General features: G+C 46.8%; 1 protein-coding gene across 1 annotated transcript in view; it reads right to left on the reverse strand.

Annotated features, from left to right (window-relative positions):
* LOC119440264 (uncharacterized) overlaps positions 1 to 14,905 on the reverse strand; it is a 58,954-nt gene extending 44,049 nt beyond the window's left edge. The window contains exon 1 of the mRNA XM_049662840.1: positions 14,846 to 14,905. Coding sequence (XP_049518797.1) covers positions 14,846 to 14,905 — 60 coding nt within the window. The remainder of the gene's footprint in view (positions 1 to 14,845) is intronic.
* Positions 14,906 to 23,109: the final 8,204 nt, after the last annotated feature.

The raw sequence follows: 23,109 nt of genomic DNA on the forward strand, positions 1-23,109 counted from the left end.
TTGTAGCAGATAGCACTTTTCTGCATTTTCAAATGGGTTTCTTGAAGTAGTCAAATTACATGAATGGATAAGCCAAAATGCCCCAGCAGATAATTAAACTGCTTCAGTAATTATCTTTCTTAAGTATTCACTGTGCTGCGCCCATGCGCACTGAACCGGAATCGACGTTACACAAGCTTCAGTGGCGCGCCGCCAGGAGGCGCTGGCATGCATTTCGGCATGAACTCGTAGTGCTCCGTTAATTTTTCTCCTGGATGTACATGCTGATATGTTCCCTGATTTCCTCATCTATCCATCATGAATACTAAACCCGTTCTAAGCTAGTGCATTCTTTTAGTGGAATTCTTTGCGGTAATGTAAACGTGAGTTCACAAGCTCAGTTCCGGATAATTATTATGCTTTCGCCAGCTCTCTGATCAACTTCAACGGTTGACAGAGCAAAGATCCCCGACAGTGTTTGCGTCACTGCCGTAACATCAAACTTTGGAGCCTTAGGGAAGGGAATGATGGTCATTGTGCGCCGTGCGGTGACCGAGTTGGCACATTTTTACCAAATATCAATTTCTGTGTTATTAAAGCAGCGTAACTCTTCGATTTTGCGCATTGACTTCGTGCTCACTCATTGTGGTTTTGGCAAACGTAATAAATGCAGTGCCTTAATGTAATCGTTTGAAACCTTATCATGGCGGGAATACGCAGAACGCCCCCACCCTATCTGAACAGTGTGTTTAACAAGCTTGCTATTCCTGCGTGAATTGACATGCGCAGCAAAGCTACGATGACTGCTTAAACACATGCAAGAAGAATGACCTAGAAGTACATCTAATAGCACACGTACGTGCTAGCATATTACATACCATGAAACGTATCGAATGTCATTGGATCGTCATCTTCCAGCGTATCTGTAAAAAAAATCGAAGCGACCGTATATAATTTCAGCAGTGTCAAGCCCAAGTGAAGCGGTACTATAAGCCAAGTCCGTCACTTTTTTCATTCCACTCTCTTTCCCACTTCCGGAAGTTGTCTGCATAGATCGCAGGCGGTATTCTAAGACTTGTTCTATTCTAAGACGTGAACCTACTTCGAGAAGCTGTTCAGGGAAACAATACACACAAAAGTGTTCGCACTATTCTCAGGTGAAGTAGGGGGGGGGGATTAGGGGCAGCTTCAGACTAGTGGTACTGAGACTGGGCAAACAACGAAGCTGGCGACCCCACCTAGCTTTATCTAGGTTCGGCCACGTTTTTGCGAGGTTATGCTTCGAGACTCGGCCACGTTTTGCGGAAGTTCACCGCGGAATCATCGACAGCCCAAGGAGCAACGAACACTCGGTCATTAAAGTATCTCGACGCTTCTGGACGCTCAAGCGCTTTTGCTCGGTTTCGCGGACTCGTCACTCCGAATCTGCGAATCATGGACGTTTCGCCGGCCCTTCGGCGGTGCGTTACTCGGGATCGGACTGAAGTCGTCTCACTCGCTCTCGAGTAGCGGCATGGCAGCTTTCGCGACGCGCTTACTCTTCTTCGGCCGCCCCATCTTCGCGGCGAAGTGCTCGGCGCGGAGACGGCGGGGCATTGGTGTCGCCGCGGCGGTGACGCGGAGCTATATATCCCGTGGGTCGGGGCAGTGGCGTCGCTGCTTAGCTCCGTGTCTGCGCAGCCGCGGCGCCGTCATGGCTCGGCAAAGCTAAGGCGAAGCGATGCGGCGTGCGCGATGACGTCACGGCTCACGCAGCTGTGGCGAGGCTCGGCGTGGTCGGTGCAGCTGGGGCGAAGCGTTGCTAGGCGACGCATGGTGACGTCATCGCCAGGCGGAGATCTTGCGGCGTACGCTCGACGGACCATCCTCGAGCTTAAACAGGTTCGCTAGTTTACAGGAATATGTGCCACTGCGTTTGGATCCTTTCTGCACTACCTTCACGATTGGCCCAGTTTTTTGTACAGGCGTCACAGACTTACGGTCGGATTAAACAGCTCCGCTGTTAAAAAAACGGGCACACGCAACCACACGCAGACACCTACACATACAGGCACCCACACAATCAGAAGAAATAGGTTAATAAAAGTCCCACTAGGAGATGGAAGGAAATGTGCCACACAAGGAGTAAGGCCCAACCATGCGCAGCTGTGTAAAGTAGGGCTTGAGGTGTAGGAAGCGTACAGTTTCAGGTCGATGCTGTGGACACGTTGGCAGGACACCGTCCTTAACGACCATTGTACTCACTGTGACTGACGCGTCCGATAACTTTACACGGTCCGGAACAGGCTGGCTTAGTATCTTCTGGGACAGGCCTGGGCGATGGACAGGGGTCCACCATCCAACCCGATCGCCAAGTTGGAAGGTAACGGCTCTGTCGCGCAGGTTGTCGCAGTCCGCATCTGAGTTATGTTGCTGGCTGATTTGCACGCGGGCCTGTTGACTAGGTTTTTAGGCGTGTTCAGCAAATTGCTTGGCGTCTGGGTCCAGTTCCTCGTATTTGTTACACGGAAGCATAGCGTCGAGCATGATTTCTGCACTGCGTCCATAAACAAGGCGGAACGGTGTAACGCGAGTTGTTTCTTGCATTACCGTATTGTACACAAGCGGGACTAACCGGAGAATTTCGCCCAGTCCACGTCCAAACTAGTAGGGAAATTGGGAAGCAGGGTATGTGGAAGCGTGTAGATAAATACCGCAGACGGGGTGAAATTTCCAAAGAAGGCTACTCTCACTTCGAGCGCAAAACATACTTCGCTGGCTTAGATTTCTTGCTGCTGTAAACCGCTGCTGTAGACGCGGTTATCAGCCGATAACCGCGTCTGGCGATCTAATCAATGCTTATACTTACCATCACATACTGTGAGAGAGTATGTAACTTCGCAGGTAGCGGAGAGTCGTTTTACTGTGACAGCAGCAAGTAACACTCAAATAATTTTTGGCATTTTGGGTATCCCAGCCTGTCTCTGACTCTCATTCGTACTCATGCTAACCCAGCACTCCTGTTCTTATTAATCTCCAATAACACTCCCCGGCCCTCAATCCCGTCCATATTCACGTGCACACACGCTTTGTCACGTATTTCATGTCTGAAATAACTGCGGAGCGCGCCACGGCACCCGTGAGGCAGTACTGGCCTACGTGTGCTTTACCCGGCCTTGCGTTGTTCAATTCAAGCCAGCATGCCACCGTATCGCTTCCTGACCGACTCTGTCTTGTGCTACCTTGTTCTGCATAGTTCTACCAAACTTTGTCTCGCCTGACCTTTTCCTGCGCTCCTTAAGTGCATGCCTACCTGCCCTGCCTTATACATGTACGTTCGTTTACTCGGGATCAGCCAACAGCAGCCAGGCGAGTCTTACACATCATATATCGAGGATTTTCTTGCGCTTTGCCGCCGTGTGAATTCATCTATGCCATAGTCAGACTAATTGCGCCACATTTTGAAAGGCATTAGATCCGTCGCCTTCAATGTCCTTGCCATCATGAACCCCGCTACAGTCGCTGACATCCTCACCACGTGTCAGCGCCTGGACGAACTTGAGTCCATTCGCCTTCAGCCGGACGTTGGCGACTATTCTTCTACGGCGGACCCACATCTGCGTGTCATGATACGAGCTATGATACGTGAAGAATTACAATCAATCGGCTTGTCGTTACCGTCGGTGTGCCCCAGTCCACCTTCTGGCGCGGCCTTGCGTGACGTCATCAAGGATGAACTGGCGTCCTTGACCTGCTCTGCGCGAGTGCAACCCTCTGTCTCTCGTCCCCTACCAACGTACGCGAAAGTTTCTGCCACACCTCCAGGCAACGGCAGCTCAACGGTGCCGCTAACAACGTAGGCGTCGGTTACTGCCGCGCCTCCAGTGAACTTGCCGTCAATGCGGCCTGAGCTTTCATCGGCCCATCTGAGTGCACTGACTCCCAGAGCTACCCAGCACCTCCACCACGTATGACGTCTCCCTTGGCACGACGTTTATTCGGCCCGAGTACTCGGCAGCGAATCAGCCAAGGCACACACCCGATGATGATGATCACACAGAACTGAAGATGAGGATAGAGCAACGTGGGATGATGATGATAATATACAAATGAAGAAGACGTGGTAATAAACGCCCACAATATTTACACTTGGCTGCATGAGTGTATGTCCTGCCTCGGCTAGCTTTGGCTTGCTACCTTACTACCTGTTTTGCCTTACCGAACCTGCGCTGCCTGTCCTGGGAAATCGGTCTTTTCTTGCTAGGCCGCACCATCCCTTGCAACCATTCTGGCTGCCGAGGTTCTTGCCTAACTTTTCATGCCCTGACTGCCTCTCGTTACCCTGTACTTCTCTGGCCCATTTCACACACACACACACACAAAAACATTCCGTATATGCATGCTTGCCTATCCCCACCTTGCCTTGCCAAACATACCTTCCTTACCCTGCCTCGAACAGCCCTGTCCTGCTCGGTCATTCGTGTCTCCTTCTCCCTTAAAGAAGCCATGAAACACCTTTTTTGAAGTTTGAAATATTCGGCAGAACCCATCACTGGACGACTGTCGACGGTAATTCGTTAGCATTGAATCCGTATAACGAAAACAACATTGAAACAAGTCATGTATGACGCGTCTATTGTAGGGGGACTCCTTTTTTTGCGCTTCAATAAGAACACTCGGCGCCGTCTGGAGCCGTCGCCGCGAAGTCTGTGCGTGGCCTCCGAAATGCATGGCGCGCCAATGCGTGCAGACTTGCGAGAAACGCGTCATGCGGCAACCGGGCTCCTCTCCCGCATTTCTTTTTTTTTTTTTTTTTGGACGCGCAGCGCTATGTAGTGGCACTGCCGAGGAGTCCGCGCGTGGCCTCCGAGAGCAGCAGGGTGGCGTGCCGGTGCATGCGAACTCCGAGAATTGCATCCTCGCTTGCAGCTCTCACAATGGCATATAATGGGTGACCCGAGTTGGCGAGACCTTCATTAAAGAGCGGCACATCCTCGGTGCATTCATGACGCACCTCGCTAAAGCGTTGACTGGGGAAAAGGTTCATTGAAAAGCGGCACATACAAACGGCATTTGTCGCGCGGCGTGCTTAAGCGCAAGGTTACTACCCTTGAGGAAACCGTGTAACGTGGCGCCCAGAATCAGGAAAATTAAAACTATCTTTTTTTTACTATTGTAGAGCGGCACATTCCCGGTGGCACATGCCTAATTACCCAAAATATAGATTGAAAGACGTTCGTTAAGTTCGGGACACACTAACCGGCACAAACCCAGTGAACCAAGTTGGCAACAAAAGGTTCATTCATGACCAGCACAGACCCAATGCTCCAAGTCGGCGTGAAAAAGTTTAATTGAATAGCGGTACATATGTAGGCATTGCCACATAATCAGTGGCCCAAGTTTTTAATTACTTTCGAACCCTGTTTCCTCTGCACAGCGGCTCGATGCGCTACCCATTCGGCCATGGGCTACCCAGTGAGGCAGGAAGGCGGGACAACGGTTAGAGACATAGATTAATTGGCAGTTAGCCCTTGAAAATCGCGTGAAGCCCCCTAAGAATACCATAGCATTAAAACACCTCCTGACGCGTTTTTTGCCTCCCAGGAGTGTATTACCGAAACATGTTTTTCTCAAAATCGCTGTAGAAGCGTGTAGATACCACGAGCGCCAAATTTACCTTTCTGATTGCCTCTGAACCTCCTTTATTCCAACGGAGCGGGACAGCGCCGATGGTGGAACCCAGCACATCGTTTTTTGTACCTGATCCACAGTTTGTTACATTGTCTGTGCGCAGTATGTTTTCTATCGTGTGAGTACATAGGTATCGGGCATAACAGCTCGCCCGTGGATCCTGCTTCGCTCACCAGGTTGCGCATTTTGTACCGCAGCTACTGGAGCTGCCAGTGGCAACCCCATCTATTTAACTTGGCTGGGGTCCCTGCTACTGATACCGGGGAACTGATGCTGCGTTTTGTACTTTTGACAGACATTTGGCGACTGCCGTTGCGTGAGAATAACAGCAACGCGCTGACGGGAGAGCCGTTGTTTCAGCAACGCTTTCTGTTGGCACGGAAGATGTAGCCCAGACACTGCTGCTCCATGGAAACAGCCACTCCCAGGTGCGTAGCTTCGCAGGATGTGCGAGTGACATCAGCCTGCCCTGGCAGCTATCGGCCAATACGAGCCATCTGTGGGAATCTTGCATATGACGACGTGAGTGAGTCGCCGGCAGCTTCGACACTGCTGAGGAGTAGGTGTCTGAAAAGAACGTGCTTCGCCTGCTGAGGACTAGGTGTCTGAAAAGAACGTGTTTCGCATTCTGCTTGCGAACGCCACGCGGCGCTCACGGCTTCAATATTTGGCTGAGATGTTCACCACGACGTGTTTCATCCGTGGAATGTGTTGTCCCATCAGGCCAGAGGGGTAGTTCAGGGAGGCTTCGATGAACGCGATATACGCTCTGGTACACTAATGGTACGAGGGACCCTAGTGTTCATGCTAGTGTCGCAATGAACGTCACTTACGAGTGGGAAAGGCCCACGTGTAGGCCCACGTGTAGGCCTCTAGAGTTGTCGTCAGTTTATTAGCCTGTGCTGAGGATCTTATTCAAGCAGAGAAAATTCAATTTAGAAGTGGTTTGACGAATAGTTCAGCGGAAACCCACTAGGTGGAGAGAAGTAATTAAATGGAAAATGAGGCACCCACTCAATCGTAACAATTGCTACAAAGGAAAGTCATACGGGTTCGTCAAAAAAAGCCTCGCAGTTGAAGAAAAATTCGTCCCAGTCCAGGACTCGAACCCGGAACCACCGCCTTTCCGGGGCAGCCGCTCTACCATCCGAGTCATTTGATTCAAATGTTTATAAAGAAAATCATCGCTATGATAAATCTGCTCTTCAGTATGCATGGTCCCAGCCCTTGAATACTGTGCACTATGGCTGCCTTCAACTGAGCCTATTAACAAAGACAAACACGCTTCCTTCCAAGTGGTAAGTATTTGCATTGCAATGGATTTGAAAAAAAAAAGAACGCTGCTGTTCGTTTATTTTATTGCGTATCCCTCAAGAAACATTCCTGTTTTATGCGTAATCAGTGAAGAAACCAAGAAAACATGCCAGATACTTACTTCGTGTGTAACGGGTATCTAAAGAATAGATGAGGCAAGGTAGTAGTATGAATAAGAAAGTAGATTCAGACAGACCTGCCTAGAATGCGTGCCGTTAAATATGTACAGTTGTTAACCTAGAAGCAAAAATTAAAGGAAGTGTTAAAATAGACCTTTGGGCTTGTCGGTTCTTACTCAATAATTCGCAGCACGCGACAACAGTAGAAGTATTTACCTCCATGTTCTGTGACGTTTGTCCCATTGCCGTCGGCTGCAAGTTATTCATCGCATGCTTGGGACTTTAATCTGACGTATTCCCGCCTTGCTTTTCTGTGGGCCATGATCTTCAGAAACCAAAATACTGGTGCCACGATTGCTTTGACACCACTGACCCAACAATACCAGAGTTGTAGAAGCAAAAATTTCGCGTGTTCTTGTGTAGGCAATGTGTGCATATTCGCTTTTATAGACTTAAAAGAGGACAGTGAATGAGCCTATTGAGAAAGTACTAAGATTTGACAATGTTGCTGAGACAAGGAGAGGTCAATATCGCTGTATCTTTTGACTTAACCAATCTTGTTTTTGCGTCAAGTAGATGTCCATATTACCTATCCTAATATTTTGAGACCATTTTCACGTATATAAGTCAATCATTTTTACATACTTTCTCTCCTCATATTGCATCCTCTTAGAAAAGGTAGTAAAGTTTCGTCTTCGGTACAACACCCTACTTTCTCGTTGATGGTGTTTGCACGTCCCAAAAAAACATAATGGCTCTGTAGGCCGTTTAAATATTTGTGAAAGCGAGATGACATGCCTGTAGAAAGTGTGGTGCTACAATCTAGACAGCCGTGATCATGGAATAACACACACATTCATTTATCATGAAACCAATATGTGGGCAAGGCGTTCATGGCTTTAACAATCAGTTTTTCTCACACGAATGACAAACTCACTGACGATTTCTTTTTTTTTTATGTGGTGTCTACCACGGAGAAAATATCTACTATGGGAGAAATAAAGGCACTGCATGGAGTGCTTTTATTTTAAGATCATTTCTACTAAAAACATGTACAATCCAAATGATATGTCGAAAAGGTTCGATTTACAAGAATTGCATCATGTTTCGAACTCAACGTGCTAAAAGGGGCATACAGCAGTCTGCTGAAGCAAAAAAAAAATAAACCTCATTGCAAACGATGTTTCACAACCAGTATGCACATACAAATAAAATCCATTTTCGCAGCCTGAAAAACTTTGCGGGAGAAAAAGCATTTGCACTGATTTTTACTGATTGCACTGCTAAACGGGATGTGCGCGTTGCATCGGTGCGAATCTCCGCAGGAATAAAGACGAGACTGCATATCATGTGCTGCACAAAATAAATGGTCTGGCCTAATTTTAGAACTTACAAGAAGTTATCTAAATCAAACTAATTGCAGTAGGCACATACAAGGACGTATGAAACAATCATTGTAAAGGTGTAGACGCGCGATCACAATTAAACACCAAAGAATAGAATGGGTACTTTGGGACATCTACTGAGGCAGTAAATTTGCTTTAGTCACAAGGAATTATTTAGCGTGCACCACAAGAGACGATTAAACAATAGCCTCATAAAAAGAAAAGATCACTGAAAATGAAATTTTGTTTAAATAATGAAAACACTGTTCATCTGTCAGGGAGGCACAATAAATTACAATATACAGTAGAATCGTGAAACAATACAGCGACACTAACTACTGGTTGCGATTATGAATTACTGGGGCTATTTGCATAGCGTCACTAAAAAACAGCTGCAACAATTTCATCGCGACGCAGTTAGAACGTACGACGTTGATTAACAATTTTTCGAGAGAAGGCATCTTACTCCTGACTTTTGCAACCTTTTCACGAACGTCTGTTTAAGCGCATATATAAATGACATTGGATTTCAAGATGCACTGTCAATATTATCGAGAATTTCGCAGGTACGAGGACGCTCAATATCAAATGTCCGGCTGGTGCTAAGTTTGCGACTTTACTTTTGGATCACAAAGTGGAACGCACAGTGATTGAAGGGGAAGGGTCAGGAATTTTCAGGACCAAGGACGTGGCAGAGAGAAAATCCAAGCAAGAGATCGCTGATCCCTTCCTTTTTGGCCGAATTGCCCGGGCAGCCCACCGTGACACAACCGGCGGCTAGTCGTGTTTCTATCCGCTTTGATTTCTATTTTCCTGCTTATTTCTACATTTGAAATATTACCTCAGCTGATTTTCCCTATTCTTTCCTTTGCTTCGTGGTGTGTTGGCCTCATATGACTGTGACTAAAAAAATCTAATCTCGCAGGGCCTGCTCTTCTCGATCGGCGCAGTGGTTTGGGATCTCAGAAATAACACGTGATGTCGAAGACACAGCTGCCCCAAAAGGACACCTTAATTCACCGTACAGGACTGAATGCACGATACAGGAACTGCGCTCCGACAATGATCCTGAATTCTATGCACGTTTATTTGTTCGCGCCACGATTTTTCATTGCTAGTAGAGCATGAGTGCAGGTGAAGGGTGGCCAATTTCAAGCCTTCGGTGATCGAATCCCAGACAGTGCTTGACGCGTTTTAGGAACAGTGTTTCCTACGAGGTTTCCAAAAGTACGTGGGGCAAAGGCGTTTCGAGATACAGAATGCTGCAGCATCGGAATATCCTAAGAGATGCGCGACAGGCCGAACGTTTTTCGTTTGGCTTTCCTTGTGTTTATTTAATACTAAAATCTTCACTCTAACTGCAGTCTCACCCTTTAATTGTCACTCGTATAGTCACTTGAACTGTAACCGTAAACTGATCGCAGCATTTCTCAGCTCTAGGAATTCAAGCCTCGCGACTCTAAGGTCATTTACTCACTTTTTCTGCGCCATGATGCCACCATGCAGTGCCCCCATGCTACATAGCCTAGTTCTAACAGTGAATGTTCGGCTAGGACGTACGTTATTCATGCGTTGCATTGCTGTGTCCACCTTTTGCTAAGTAGAGCATAAAACTTCATACGTCCGCCGTACACCTACTCACCATTATTTATTATGTAGAGCAGGAAATAGAGAAGCGGCACCGAGAGCACGAGGCACAAGATGCAGGCCACGACTGCAGCTTTCGACGAGTCTTGTGCATCCTCATCCGAAGATGCCTCTACGGTGGGAGTCTTGCTCCTAGACCGGGATAAAATGCTAATGTATCGAGGAGCACCATTATGTGCTGTACCTAGCACGGAATACAGAAGCACGAAACTGCGAGAGAGAAAAAAGACTTCACGCCATATGTGATATTTGTCAAGTAGGCGTGAAGCGTGCGAATTCGCGAAATTCATGCATCGAAGACAGCGAAGCTGTAGCAGGGAGTTCTCACAGCCTTCGAAAGTCCTAGTCGGCTTTCGAGGTTCAACTTTATTTCATAATTTTCTTTTTTACGAAAATACAGGAATGCTAGGACAAGCTCGAAAATCTGCTAAGATCTAGCTTGACTAGTCTGTTCTGCCACAGCCCCAAATGAAACTCCGACTTTGCAAATACTTCGCTGTATCTAGGTGCAGTTCGTTCGCCACACCCGACGTTTCGGAAAGACTAGAGAGACAATAGAACCGATTCATCTTCGGTTTATTTGGAACAAGAACAAGAATAAAAAATTAGAGTGTTCCCCCGGAAATCTGCTCATATTTTGTCGCCTCCCAGCTGATCTTCAATCTGTGTTCTACATCTTCACGCTGACTAGATTCAACCGAATCAGCTTTCCAGCGAGTACAACAGCTGAATCGGTCTTTTGACCAGTTTTCCTTCAGGTGTATGAAGCAAGCATGCTCTTACTAGGCCATCCTGGCCTGGCAAAATCTTTTCGACCTTGCAGAATTTGAACTGCGTCCGTTTACGTGCTTCTCCAAGCAGAAGCAGATCCCCTTTTGTAAATTTGTGTTACCAGTCGTTTTTGTGTTAGCACATTTCAGTTCCTTTCGATACTCTTGTTTTCATCTTGCCCACCATGTTATCATTGCCTCTTTTCTTTTCCAGTAATTCAGTAAACTCTGTTCAATAGATTTGCTGTCGTCGTGTTTGTTAAGTACTTGCTTACCTCCTACAAAGTCTGCAGGTGTTATGGGTTGTGGCTTGTTGGGATTGGCATACACGTAAATAAGAGGCCGTTTGTTAATCACTCCTTCTGCCTCCAGCCGCACAGTTCGTTGTTCATTTTTAAGCCTATTCTCGTATAGCTTCGAACACTGACGTCTTAAAACTTCTGATGTTTCTTTCATAAAATCCTCGCCACCATCGATCTAACTCTGCAAGAAACTTCCCTTTTACTTACAGACTGCTGGTGTATTCTTGCACCCGTTCATCTTTGGATGAGCGGATAAACAAAATCCTTTGTATTTTGTTTATCTCTTTTTCAGACTTCTTGAAAGCTCTTGCGTTGTCACTATAAATTGTTGTGCATAACCCTCTTGTGGCAACGAATATTCGGAAAGCTTGTATGAATGCTTCTGATGACAAGTTCTTGACTAACTCCAGCTGTGCAAGTCTAGTTACCACAGAAGTAAATATTTCTACGTAAAACTTCGTAGCATTACGGTCAATTTCTTCTCGAGCATTCTGTGCTAGAGCGAAGTCTATTTCAATTATGTCGAATGGCCTTGTCTTTGTTACCCTGTCAGCCAGGAGTGGTGCCATTTTTTGTGCCATTTGTCGGGAATGGAATCTTCTGCATGTGATACATTTCTTTATAGTTTATCTCACTCTCAGCCACGCACAATCCAACTTTGTCCTTAGATGCCTCAATGTTAGGAAAACTCCACCATGCTTGGTTATCTGATGCGCATGAAGCACGAAGAGCTGTGACAAGTGACTCTCTCGGCAATACAATAGATGCTCCTTGTCAAAGCTGAAATCGCCGCATTGAAGCCTCCTTTGCACTCTTAGGACGCATTGATCGTCTTTTCAACTTTTTCTGTGCGGCATTTTCCTACTCTACATTCTTGACACTTTCAGTTGTTCCCTAGATAAAAGGACATTAGGCGCAGCGAACGCGCATCAAGTGTCCGTATAGTTGTAATCGCAGTAACTATACTCGCGGGCAACTTTCTGTGGCTATGAAGGAGAAAACTACGGAAGCTGAGCTTCTGCACAGGTTGTCTGGCAGCGTCTGGCCACAGTGTTGTTTCCTCGGAAGAGATGCTGAATTGACGCTGCTTCCACGTGGGATGGTTTCGCGTTTGCCCATACATGGAAGAAAAACGCCACAAAAAGAACTGTCAGCCCTTCCACTGGGGTGGCACATGCGAAGCTGTACTATGGTGGGAATTAAGTATTTCCAATTATGGCTATTAAGATGTGATGGTGTAATTGGTTACTTGAACTATTAATGAATGCGAAATAAATATGACCCGGTGGTTTGCATTTATTTAGTGACGACAGAGACCATGGCCTTATGGTGGCTACGGTACACCGCCATAGGGCGTATAGCAAAGGTTGGCCCATTCTTCATAAACACGTCACCAAAGGCGCGCGCGTTTGGTGCGAACCCGGGCAAGATGCCGCCGCTGCCGACAACAGTTGTGCGCGTTGTTTGTGTGACCGGACACAACTGCTGTCAAAACGCTGGCTACGTGACGGAACTGCTAAACGCCGTTGTCGACTGTGTTAAGGGAGAGGCAGGCGAGAGCCCAGAGAGAGTAGCGGCACAGGCGGCAGAAGCCGGCAGGGCTGCGCGCATGCGCCGCAGTGGGAGAACGGGCACGCACAGTCTAGGGTGCCTCGATGCCCTCCTCGCCCACCGCTCCCCTTCCACTGGGAAGCCGCTTTGCTCTCCGCCGTGCGTTCGCTCCCCGTGAAAGCGCGCGTCGCTCGCCCTCGCGCGCTTTCACTCGCACATACGGCATACGGCCAATGAGAGTTTTTTTTTTTTATTATCGGACGCGAGCATCGCAGAGTGAGCCCTTAACAGCTTCGCTGTAAAATCAACTCCCACACTCAGTGGTGTGTTTATTTAGCTGTTGTGTATAAGGCGTTTATGTTTTCTCTTCTCCAGGTTAAACTAACGCGGGGGATAATGCGGGACTTTCTTCAGAAAGGCTCTCCTTGTGTATCGGCCGTTGTTCCGGTCGATCAAACAAACAGCACGCGTGTCAAGGCGACAGTGAACAGCTCTTATTGAGCGTCGGTATTTATAGGGCTCTCGGTCCGTAAGAGGGGGAATGCGCTATCGTATATGCGACAGCGGCATGATGACGGCTTGCGCCCACTGCTGGTGTGAATGCGTGCGATGCAATACACCTTGTGCGCGCTTTACCTCTGTAGCTTTCCCTTCATTGCCGCAGAAAGTTGGCCCCAGGTAGATTCTTTACGCTGGTAAATGGAAGCGTACTGCGAAATAACGCGCCAACCGCATCGGTGATACGATTATGCTGCAGCTTCTAAAACAACCTGAACCAAGATTTTTCGACCGCTAGTTGTCCCATCAGTTGTGTTTAGTCTTCCACGCATGCGTCTCTGCATGTCTACGTATTCATGGTCGAATAAACCAGCACCGCTGGCACCTCATCAATATTCCTAGTTTCTCTTAGTGCCCTTTACTACTGGCAATTAAGGCATCAGACCTGCAACCAAAGTTACTATGGCAACAAAAAAGCACGCTTTCTTCGCAGAAATAACGCTGTACTACAAAAGTAAGGTCATGCTAAAAAAATGAGCGCAGCTTGCACTAGGGATGCAAGGCTGGAGCAAACAACGAAGCTTGTGATCGACCAAACTACAGCCAGGGTCGCTATCCCAACGAGGCTGGATAGTCAAACTCTGACTCTCGCGTTATCGTTCTCAAAACTCGGGATCTTGTACTCGACGATGCCTCTACTCGGCTGCAGCTTCGGCACGGTATTCCAGATCGGCTCACCGCCGACGCGCAGATTCTCGCTTGGCCGCACGACGCGCTTGAAGACGCGGCCTGGCTAAGTGTTAACGTGTCTAGGCGAAGCGAGGCACATGTGGTTGCTAGGTGACGCGAAGTGACGTCATGGCTAGACGGAGCAAGTGCGCGGTCGTAGCAGCTCGGCGCGGCCGTGCGGATCCAGCGGCGGCGAAGCGAGGTGGAGCTGTGCCAAGTAGTTGCTAGGCAACGCGCGGTGACGTCATCACCAGGCGCAGTTTCTGGCCTACGCTATAAGGGCCAACCACCGGCTTAAACTGCTCCGCTGTTAAAAATTTGTGTCGTGATTTGATTTACAGTTACAAAATTAGATAATAACTCCTACCTTTACGATAAATTTTCGTTTATTGCTTTAGAACATTAAACAAGCACTGCAGGTACAGGACACAAATGTTGAATGACTAATGTTCAAGAAGCGCTTCAGTTTACGCGCTCCCCATGCCCCTGAACTTTCTCCACTAGCAATCAGACGTTTGTGGACGCGTTCGAAGCGCCAAAACGTCTTCTTTCTTTGCAAGTTACATATTGATCGAGTATTTCTTAGGTAGTAAGCGGAGGCGACGTTTTACACCAGCCAACATTTAGCAACAAAATAATGGTATATTTAGACTGCAAGAGTAAGTACGAAATTGTTTCGTGGAAAAAAAACCACGCCAACTTACTCTTGAAGGAGTACCTCCAGATGTGAAGGCTCTTCATCAACTGACAAGAGTGGAAGAAATGGAGAGGGGTTGTACAAGTTTATCTCAAAAGAAACATGGCAATCTACAAACGCTGAGGAAGAAAATTGAATACACGGGTGTTATTATAGCCATGCAAGATCAATATTTCTCACTTACCTTGCTCTCCGGCGGAATAAGTATACTCTGCTGTTCCCTCTGTGCCCAAAAAACATACATGGGATTAAATTAGACACCAAGGATTAAATCGGACAGGCATTCATACTTTTTGAACGTGCATATAAAACGAATACGTGAACATTATGCAACAACAGTTGGCGATGTTCTTCGCACCTACAATACCATTAGTAGCACAGAATAGTCCAACAGCCTACTTGACGTTGTGTCCGATGTCCTGTGTCGTATATGCTGTGTGTACAGTCATATTTTACATCCCATGTAAAACCTGGTTTACTTAGACCTGGTTTAATTAGAGGTTTGCCTGGTTTACACCAGGTAAACCTCTATAATTTTCATTTTATGCCTCCTCTCTCTCTCTAACAGCCCATATGATGAATTATGTTGAAAGAAAGGGACGAAGCTTAAGGTCAATGAAGGTGCTTGAAAATACTCATGGTCTTTCTAAAATAATCGCTACCATCTTCCGAGTATTCTTTATCCTGTCTCAGCTATTATACTTATTTTAATTATGTCGTGCTTTGAACTACAAAAGCTGCAAAGAGGAAAACTGTTACAGCGAAGCTGTTAAGAACTAGGTTCCTGGAGGTCATGTGCGCGTGCAGAAAAGTCACGGCACCTAGCGGGAGAGGAGAAGAAAAGAAGAGCTCAACCCTGTGAGAATGCTGTGAGAGGGTGCAGATGAAAATGAAGGCGAGGAGGAGTGATGACGTAAGTCGCGCCGTCCAACACTGACGTTGGAGGGGGAGGGCGTGAGGCGCGCCCACCAATGGCGGTGTACGAAAAAAAGTAGGTCTACGGAGGCGTGGGGTGTAAGAGGAGTTCGCGTTAGCGTTGGTATTACATACGGAGCTTTGGTCAAGTAGTCTGGTCCCGGAACGTCGTAGAAAAGCGTGAGGAACGCGCTAGGAACACCGTCGCCCGCGGACGCCGAGCAAGTTCTTTCTGAACCGGGTATTGTGTGTCCATCGTCTAAGTGTTCAAAAATATCTAAATGGCCTACTCGAAGCCGGCACCGAAGCCTCTTTCCCGAGTACGTAGCGAAGGGGTCGGTTTACTATTCTGTACCCAAATTCAGCATAGTAAATCCCCAATATAGCTAACCCCAACATAGCAAGTCCCACCAGAGCACCAGCTTCACTGGACTTCCATCTTCACAGAGTGGAAGGGCTCGGACTTTTTTTTTACACACGTTATGCAGGAAAGGCGTAGATGCCAGGAGCACAGATGATCCGTCCAAAAATACACCCCCACACAGGAACAATGGCATAAACCAAGCTATTCAGTGAAATAAAATTCTCATCTGTTATTATTTGCTATGTGTAATTAGAGCTTTAAAAGGAATGAACGCTTCTAAACAAAAGAGACCGTTCATTCGAGAAATTTAAAGTACCTTTTGCTTTTGACATAACCATTTGAGCCAGCTATCCACTGCTGCCAGCGCTTATTCCACTCTATAAAAAGACTCCTGGTTCCCACTGCCACAGTGCGATCGTTCTAAGGTAACGACTGCGGCAAAGGCCTTTATGTTAGAATTTGTATCTTATTACTGTCATTAGCGGCACGCAAGTGCGCCTAAGCGCCATTTATATGAAGCCGTCAATAAAATTTCAGCGATAGTATTGTGTAGCTCCGCTGGGCGAGGGGGGGGGGGGGGGGGGGGGCGACGCGTGGCATATGTCGCCTCCCTCAGTCGAGAACATATGTCATGAAGACCAGAAAAACACATTTTATTGCTCCTTCTGAGGCAGTGATCTTTCATAACTTTTGCTAAGCCCTCTCTGAATACACTGACCTCTGACGTAACCATTAATTCGGCGAAAAGTCGTAGCGCGTCCGCACAGCACCATTGGGAACACTGAATACTGTATGATATTCCAAGCCACAAGAAAGAATGACTGACATTTGGAGCGATGTTGTAAGTCGTCTAATTCCTGTAAATGATCGGGTCTGCTCACGACATCATTTATTAAGCCAGTGATGGTTTATTTGTAGTGTTCAAAAAGTATTCCAAGCCCGATATGAAGAGGTTCATTTATTACCCAATGTCGCTTGTGTCATACCATAATTCTTGCACTTTTGCATCTAAACACTTGTTAACCAAGATATGCCCAAATTGCTGTGTTGTCCTTGAATATGCGAACTGTTGGCGCCCAATCTTGCTGTTCGCTTATTGTTATTTGTTGCACCGCTTTGAAATGTATTCATGCGGTGTTTACATGAAAACTTGCAAAGTGTTCCACAGAATAAAATCAAATGCTCGTAAGTGGTACATCGTGCACAGATGTGACCAATTGCATGTTTTAACGTCGTACATAATTTTAGCAGCATCATCACATTTGTAGATTCTTGTCTAATGTGAATAATTTATCAAACGTTCCGAAAGCTTCTTTGGAACGTAATTCGGATCTTCAAATGCTACACACGTTGTACAGAAAGTACAGCTTATTCCGTAAAACTTGACCTACCACACCTTTTTTTTTTGCCAGACTCGAAGAAAACCCGTGAAGATATATTAAAAAGATGACGTGGCAATTCAGTAGTGAGCCTGCAATCTAGTGATCTAAGTGCGTTTTCTAAGAACGACGTTCTCACGCAGACCTCAAAGAAGCGACAGGAACTATGCCCGGCATCCTATGTAAAGGAGACCCCTACGTCACCAACATTGTGGTGATGATGGAAAGTAGCCATAACGGCAAGTTTTAAAAAAATGTCGCAGTTTCACCCGCAAGGCGAAGCATCAATTGCGATAGAAAATTAGTAGAGAGCTACACGGAGTAAGGATAGTAGTTTTATCAGCTATATAAACTAGGACATGCAGCAGCACCAGCAAGGCGCAGAACTGTTGTCAACACCGTGGGCGTTTTGCCCGCGTTTGCACCGAACGCGCGCCGTTGGTGACTGTTGCCGGTGCCTTTGGGGCGGCTCGGAGGTTTTAGACGAGATCAGAACTGGACACGCGTCGAATAGCGTCGGAAGTCTTTACTACCTCTGGCGTCCCATGCAACGTTATTATATTTGGTGCCGCAGCTAAACGTCGCTTCCCCTCCCTCCCTCCCGTTCCCCCACGGCCTTTCGCACGACGGAAGAAGTCGCGTTTCCTCTCCACCGTGCGTTCGCTCCCCGTGAAAACGCGCGTCCGTCGCGCACATACAGCATACGGTGTGCGGCGACGATTTCATCGCCGTTGGACTCTATACGGAACCTCATGGCGACGGCGACGCCGACGGCAGACATACGCTTGGAGTGTCCATATAATTGCTATCGCAGTAGAAAATTATAGACAGTTGTAACAATTTTATGCTCTCAATCAAACGGCATAATAAAAAAAGTTGCAGTGGCTTAGCTCGGCTATGCCAGGATATACGTAGCGTTAGCAAAGGTTCAGCTGATTATTCTTAGCTTTCCTGGTTGTCTCCTACGCTCAACCGCTAATTGCCAGGCAACTACTTCGGGATCCGATGAGTCAAGCTTCTCCCTTCTAGTACACTGTAGCTATACCACACTGGCAAACGCGTCAGAAGCGCAGCGGCTCCAGCGCAGTGTCAGACGGCGACTCCACAGCGAGCGCGCGCCGGCGCCAGTGTGTCTACCACGGCTACGACGTCACTCCTCTGGAATGCGCAGACCGGCGGCGGTGAGAGTCGCGCGCGGCGGCGGCGGAGTGCGCGAGAGGTGCCGGCTCCGGTGGCTCCGGTGCGCAAGCCGTGTGACATCACTGATCCTTGCGCATGCGCAGCACGGCTCTTGATGTGCCGCGCGAAACGGGCTTGGCTAGGCCAGTGTAGCTAACGCTACAAAACACCGCATATCCACGGGGTGAATGATGATGAGTGGGCGAAGGTCCGGAGGGAATCATCGGTAAACCGTGAATCTTCCGTGTAATTCGCCCAGTCTTGCCGCACTAAATCGAACGATTGACTTCCACCAAGGACACGCGCCATATGTGACGTCATTCCTATTTTATAACAGCGCCCTTCATTATAATTGCACCATCTCCCGCTTAAGGGGACGCTAGCACAAACGCGTTAGAAACGTGCAGTACTCTCTAGTAAGGGGGAGAGGCCACTGCGTCTTACGCAGCCGTTTACACATGCCGGAACGTGCACCGCGTTTGCCGACGCCATCACATGACTGCTGAGAGAGTATAACCCCCGTATTCATAAACGCTCCTCGACTTGAACTTGACTTGCCACCGCCTTCAACGCGTTTCGAACGCGCTGCCCAAGGCGGTGGCAAGTCAAGTTCAAGTCGAGGAGCGTTTATGAATACGGGGGTAAGGCGGAGAGGCCACAGCGTCTTACACCAGCTTCTTACACAGGCCGTAACGCGCTAGCACAAACGCATTAGAAACGCGCAGTCTTTCGTTAATGTTGGCTATTTATTGTCATCGTGGTGCGTGTGTCCATGTGCGCTTCGTGGCATAGTGGTTAGTGCCGCGCGTTCGGAAGCGAGGGGTCCCTGGTTCGATTCCGCGCTACGGACACAACTTTCGGAATTTTTTTTCTCATAAAAGTAGACGTGGCTACCTACTACTACGACGACGACTACTACTACTACATACTACAAAGGAGGGACAGACCCACACCCTAAGGAGCTTCGCCCCTAAAATGATGCAAGTTTGACTCGGTGTCTATGTACTAGAACACCAGCGATGTCCTTGAGTTTTCGCGTACTCATGTCCTATATCTTTTCCTAATTTCATCGGAAAGCATTGCTGTGGACGTCACCCGGTTACAGGCCGCCTCGACAAAATATCACTGACGAACTATGTGCTCTGCTCTAACAAGGAAAGGCGAAAATATTATTTCCTGAGCTCTTTGGTATTTCCACACCTCTTGTATATCTTCGGTCGGGTAGCTGTTCACTCGCGGCTAGCGTACGGTGTAGAGGCGCCTAGTGCAGGATTAAAGAAGCGACTCACATGTATTTTGCTGTCTCCGAGAGAACGCGCACGCTTCAGAGCCTTAGCAGGTCTTCGGGCAAGCTAGCACTAGAACAAGCAATCTGCCTAGTACGGTCAAGCGAATATCCGTTCTTACCGGTAGATGTATGTTCCATGTTTTCGTCCGGCTTCTTACGTTTCGAGCACAAGGACACACTGAAAAATACTAAGTGCGTGAGCTAATCTTCTTCTTGTCATCTAAAAATGTGGCTCATACCCACTATGGGGGATTGTCCAAGGCTGAGCTCTTTCTTCTTCTAGTTCTCCTTCTTTTGCTTCTTCCGATCATATCAGCTCATGAAGTACTCTATTGCCAGGGAAAAGTCCCGCCCGTATGCTGTGCAACCTAAGAAACAGAAATGTACTTAAATGTACTTGAATATACCTGCCTACACTTTTGTTCACTCTGTTAGACGAAGCAATGTATTATTTTTTTTGCATCTGATAATATTAGCCTGTTATTAAGTATGCTGTTTATTATGCTGTTTATGTATGCTATTTAGTATGTTGTTTATGTATTAAGGGAAGCTGTTTAATGAAGGTTGAATACGCTGAACTGCACTGTAATATCTCGACGTAGTGTGGAACCGTGCGGTGGTCCAGGGACTTAGATGAGTCCAAACTCACTCGCTACAAATAAATTTCTTCGGTCTGTCTGTCCGTCTGTCTAAAATGGCATGTAGATTGTACGAGCGAGTAGGGGTATCGAGAGGCTCGGCTATTTCGTTCGCCGCAACTATACCAAGTGACAGTATGAATCCACAGAAAGTATAGCGCAAGTTAATTGTTACGTGTAATTGAACTTTGCAAATAATCAGGTAAATGAAGTATAAAAGTGCACAAAAAGATAACTTGGGCCAAACACACGTCCCCCGCATCATGCATGTGGTACTTTACCAATTAAATTTCCTTGGCACCATCACTCAGGCCATATTGCTTAGTGTTTGTGTACAAGTTGAGCCCTGAGAGTGTTAGCCAGTGCCAATCACGGCCAAGACGGTGGATGTGGAACGTTTTTTTTTTTTAAACAGCGTGTGCTGCTTAGTACGTTATGTAAGGAACAGGAGACTGGGAATAAATCCTCGTATGCTACCTGCCGACAGCAATATTGCCAAATATGAGCCCTTTTTACTCTGTATGTCGAGGATGTACAAAAAAAAGATTGTCGGCCCTTTCCTTACAAAAATGTGTTTAGACTGTCTATAGAATGTCTATAGACTTCTTGTCGACAACTTTGCCTTTCTGTAGATTTGTTCTTTTGTTCATACAGAATCTATAGACTGTGTATAGACAAAAGTTGGTAAGATTTTAATTTCTTTTTGTCTACTCCCATTCTACAGTCGGTCTACAGAAGAAAGTCGATAAGTTGTTGATTTATTTTTGTGAACTTCCGCTCTATAGACTACGTATAGACAAAAGTTGATACCGTGTCTACTTATTGTTGTTCATTCTCTGTCTAATGACTGTCTATAGACGACCGTCGATAAGGTGTTGATTATTTTTGTGTACGCCCGGTTTATAGATTTTCTATACACAAAAGTTGATAAGGTGTCTACTTTATTTATCTATTCCCCGTCTATAAGTTTCGTCTTGACAAAAGTCGTTAAATTGTGTGTTTTTTTGTCTATATTAGCGGTCTATACGCCGTTTATATGCAAAAGTTTTTCTGTTTGCAATTTCTTTAGCTGATTGCCAGTTTACAGAATGTCTACAGAGAAAAGCAATAAGGTCACCATGGCATCTCTGTCATTGAATTACGCAGTCCTTAATTATTATTTTCCAGATAATTAGGTGTTTAAGAGTCTGCTCGCCGAATTTCATCCAGAATTTCACTGGTTTTTAACATGTAACCTCTGGGCCCGGCACCCTAGTTAGTCTGGAATGCATCCCCGACGATAATTTGTCCTTGCGAACCACACGAAGGCGGAATATGTACTTCTATGTGATTGGAATTATTTTTAATGGTTTCCTATATGCCCCCCGATGAAGGCTATATGGTGGGTCATATTAACTCGAGCGAACAGACCGTATACCGATTGCGGTAAGCTGTGACATAAACTAAAGGACAGCCGATATTGTAAAAGTCTTATTGCTTCAGGTTTCCTTGCCGTCTATAGACAAAAGTCTTTAAACTGGGCCCAACCCGAGTACACTGTAACCAAGTGGAGGTACAGGCAGATAATACGGAGCTACGTTTGATATAAGCCACTGGGATTGTATATACTGCTGACATTGCTTTAAAGCCTTTTTGTAGAGTTCAGTATAGACATGGTGTATACTTCCGCATTTGTTCACCACATTATATGACCTCCGTAGACACTCTCGGCAATCCCAGACAGTCTACAGTTGTTTTTCGTAGCATTACTTTTGCGGCAGTAAAATAAAGAAAGCAAAATGCCGATCCAGTCATGTAAATAGATGTTCTGAATGCCAGCTTTAGCGAGAAGCAGATTCCAAACAGGCATCAAGCTAACAGCACAGAGACTCGTAATGGGTGTAGCTGACAACGCAGAATTTGCGAATGTGCGATGGACCGTTGTCGCGTATGTGGTGTGCACATTATGTGTCGTCTGATTCTCAGATACTCTTTAGGTTCTCCCAATATCTAGGCTGCATCACTAACATCGAGTGGTTTTTCGCAGACTGATATCCTGCGCTATAAACTCAATAAAGCTTCTCGTTCACTTACAATGTGAGCCAGATACTCTGAACCCACCCAGTCCTTTCCAGGCGCTATATGCCTGTGCGGCCGATCATATGCGTACGTCATTAGTGCATTGATTGCTTTGACATATCACCTGAACAGACAAATGTGCACTAACGTGTGCGCAGGTATCCCATTTGGCGGTACGTTGGAAGCTATGCTAGAAATGCACTCATCGTCGTTGACCATAATGCTAGCGCTTGACGTGCGTGCTAACGGTTTTTACAAACACTGCGTTCATCTAAGTGTGCGCTCCAGCTCCATACGATAGCCCACAGCGTTTGTAATACAGCGCGCTAAGGCATTTCCTTCCTCCGTGGAACGAACTGAAAAATTGAAAGTAAAAGCAACCGGTTTCACGCTTTTGCGACACCGGTTCCTTCAAGCTCGACTGGCGTTACTTCTGGGTAGCGTAGCGTTGTCGGCAGGCTGCAGGCGTCCGGTTGACCATAGCGACCAGGCAGGGGCAAGACGATTTCTTAGTGCGAAACTTGCACAGTTTATTTCATGGTTGATGAAGGATAAAAAAGAAGAGAATGATTAGAAAATACATGGCGGGGCCGCTTAAATAGGCCCGCTAAAATCGTAGGCGGGATT

Source organism: Dermacentor silvarum, chromosome 2, assembly GCF_013339745.2.
Source record: "Dermacentor silvarum isolate Dsil-2018 chromosome 2, BIME_Dsil_1.4, whole genome shotgun sequence".
NCBI lineage: Eukaryota > Metazoa > Arthropoda > Arachnida > Ixodida > Ixodidae > Dermacentor > Dermacentor silvarum.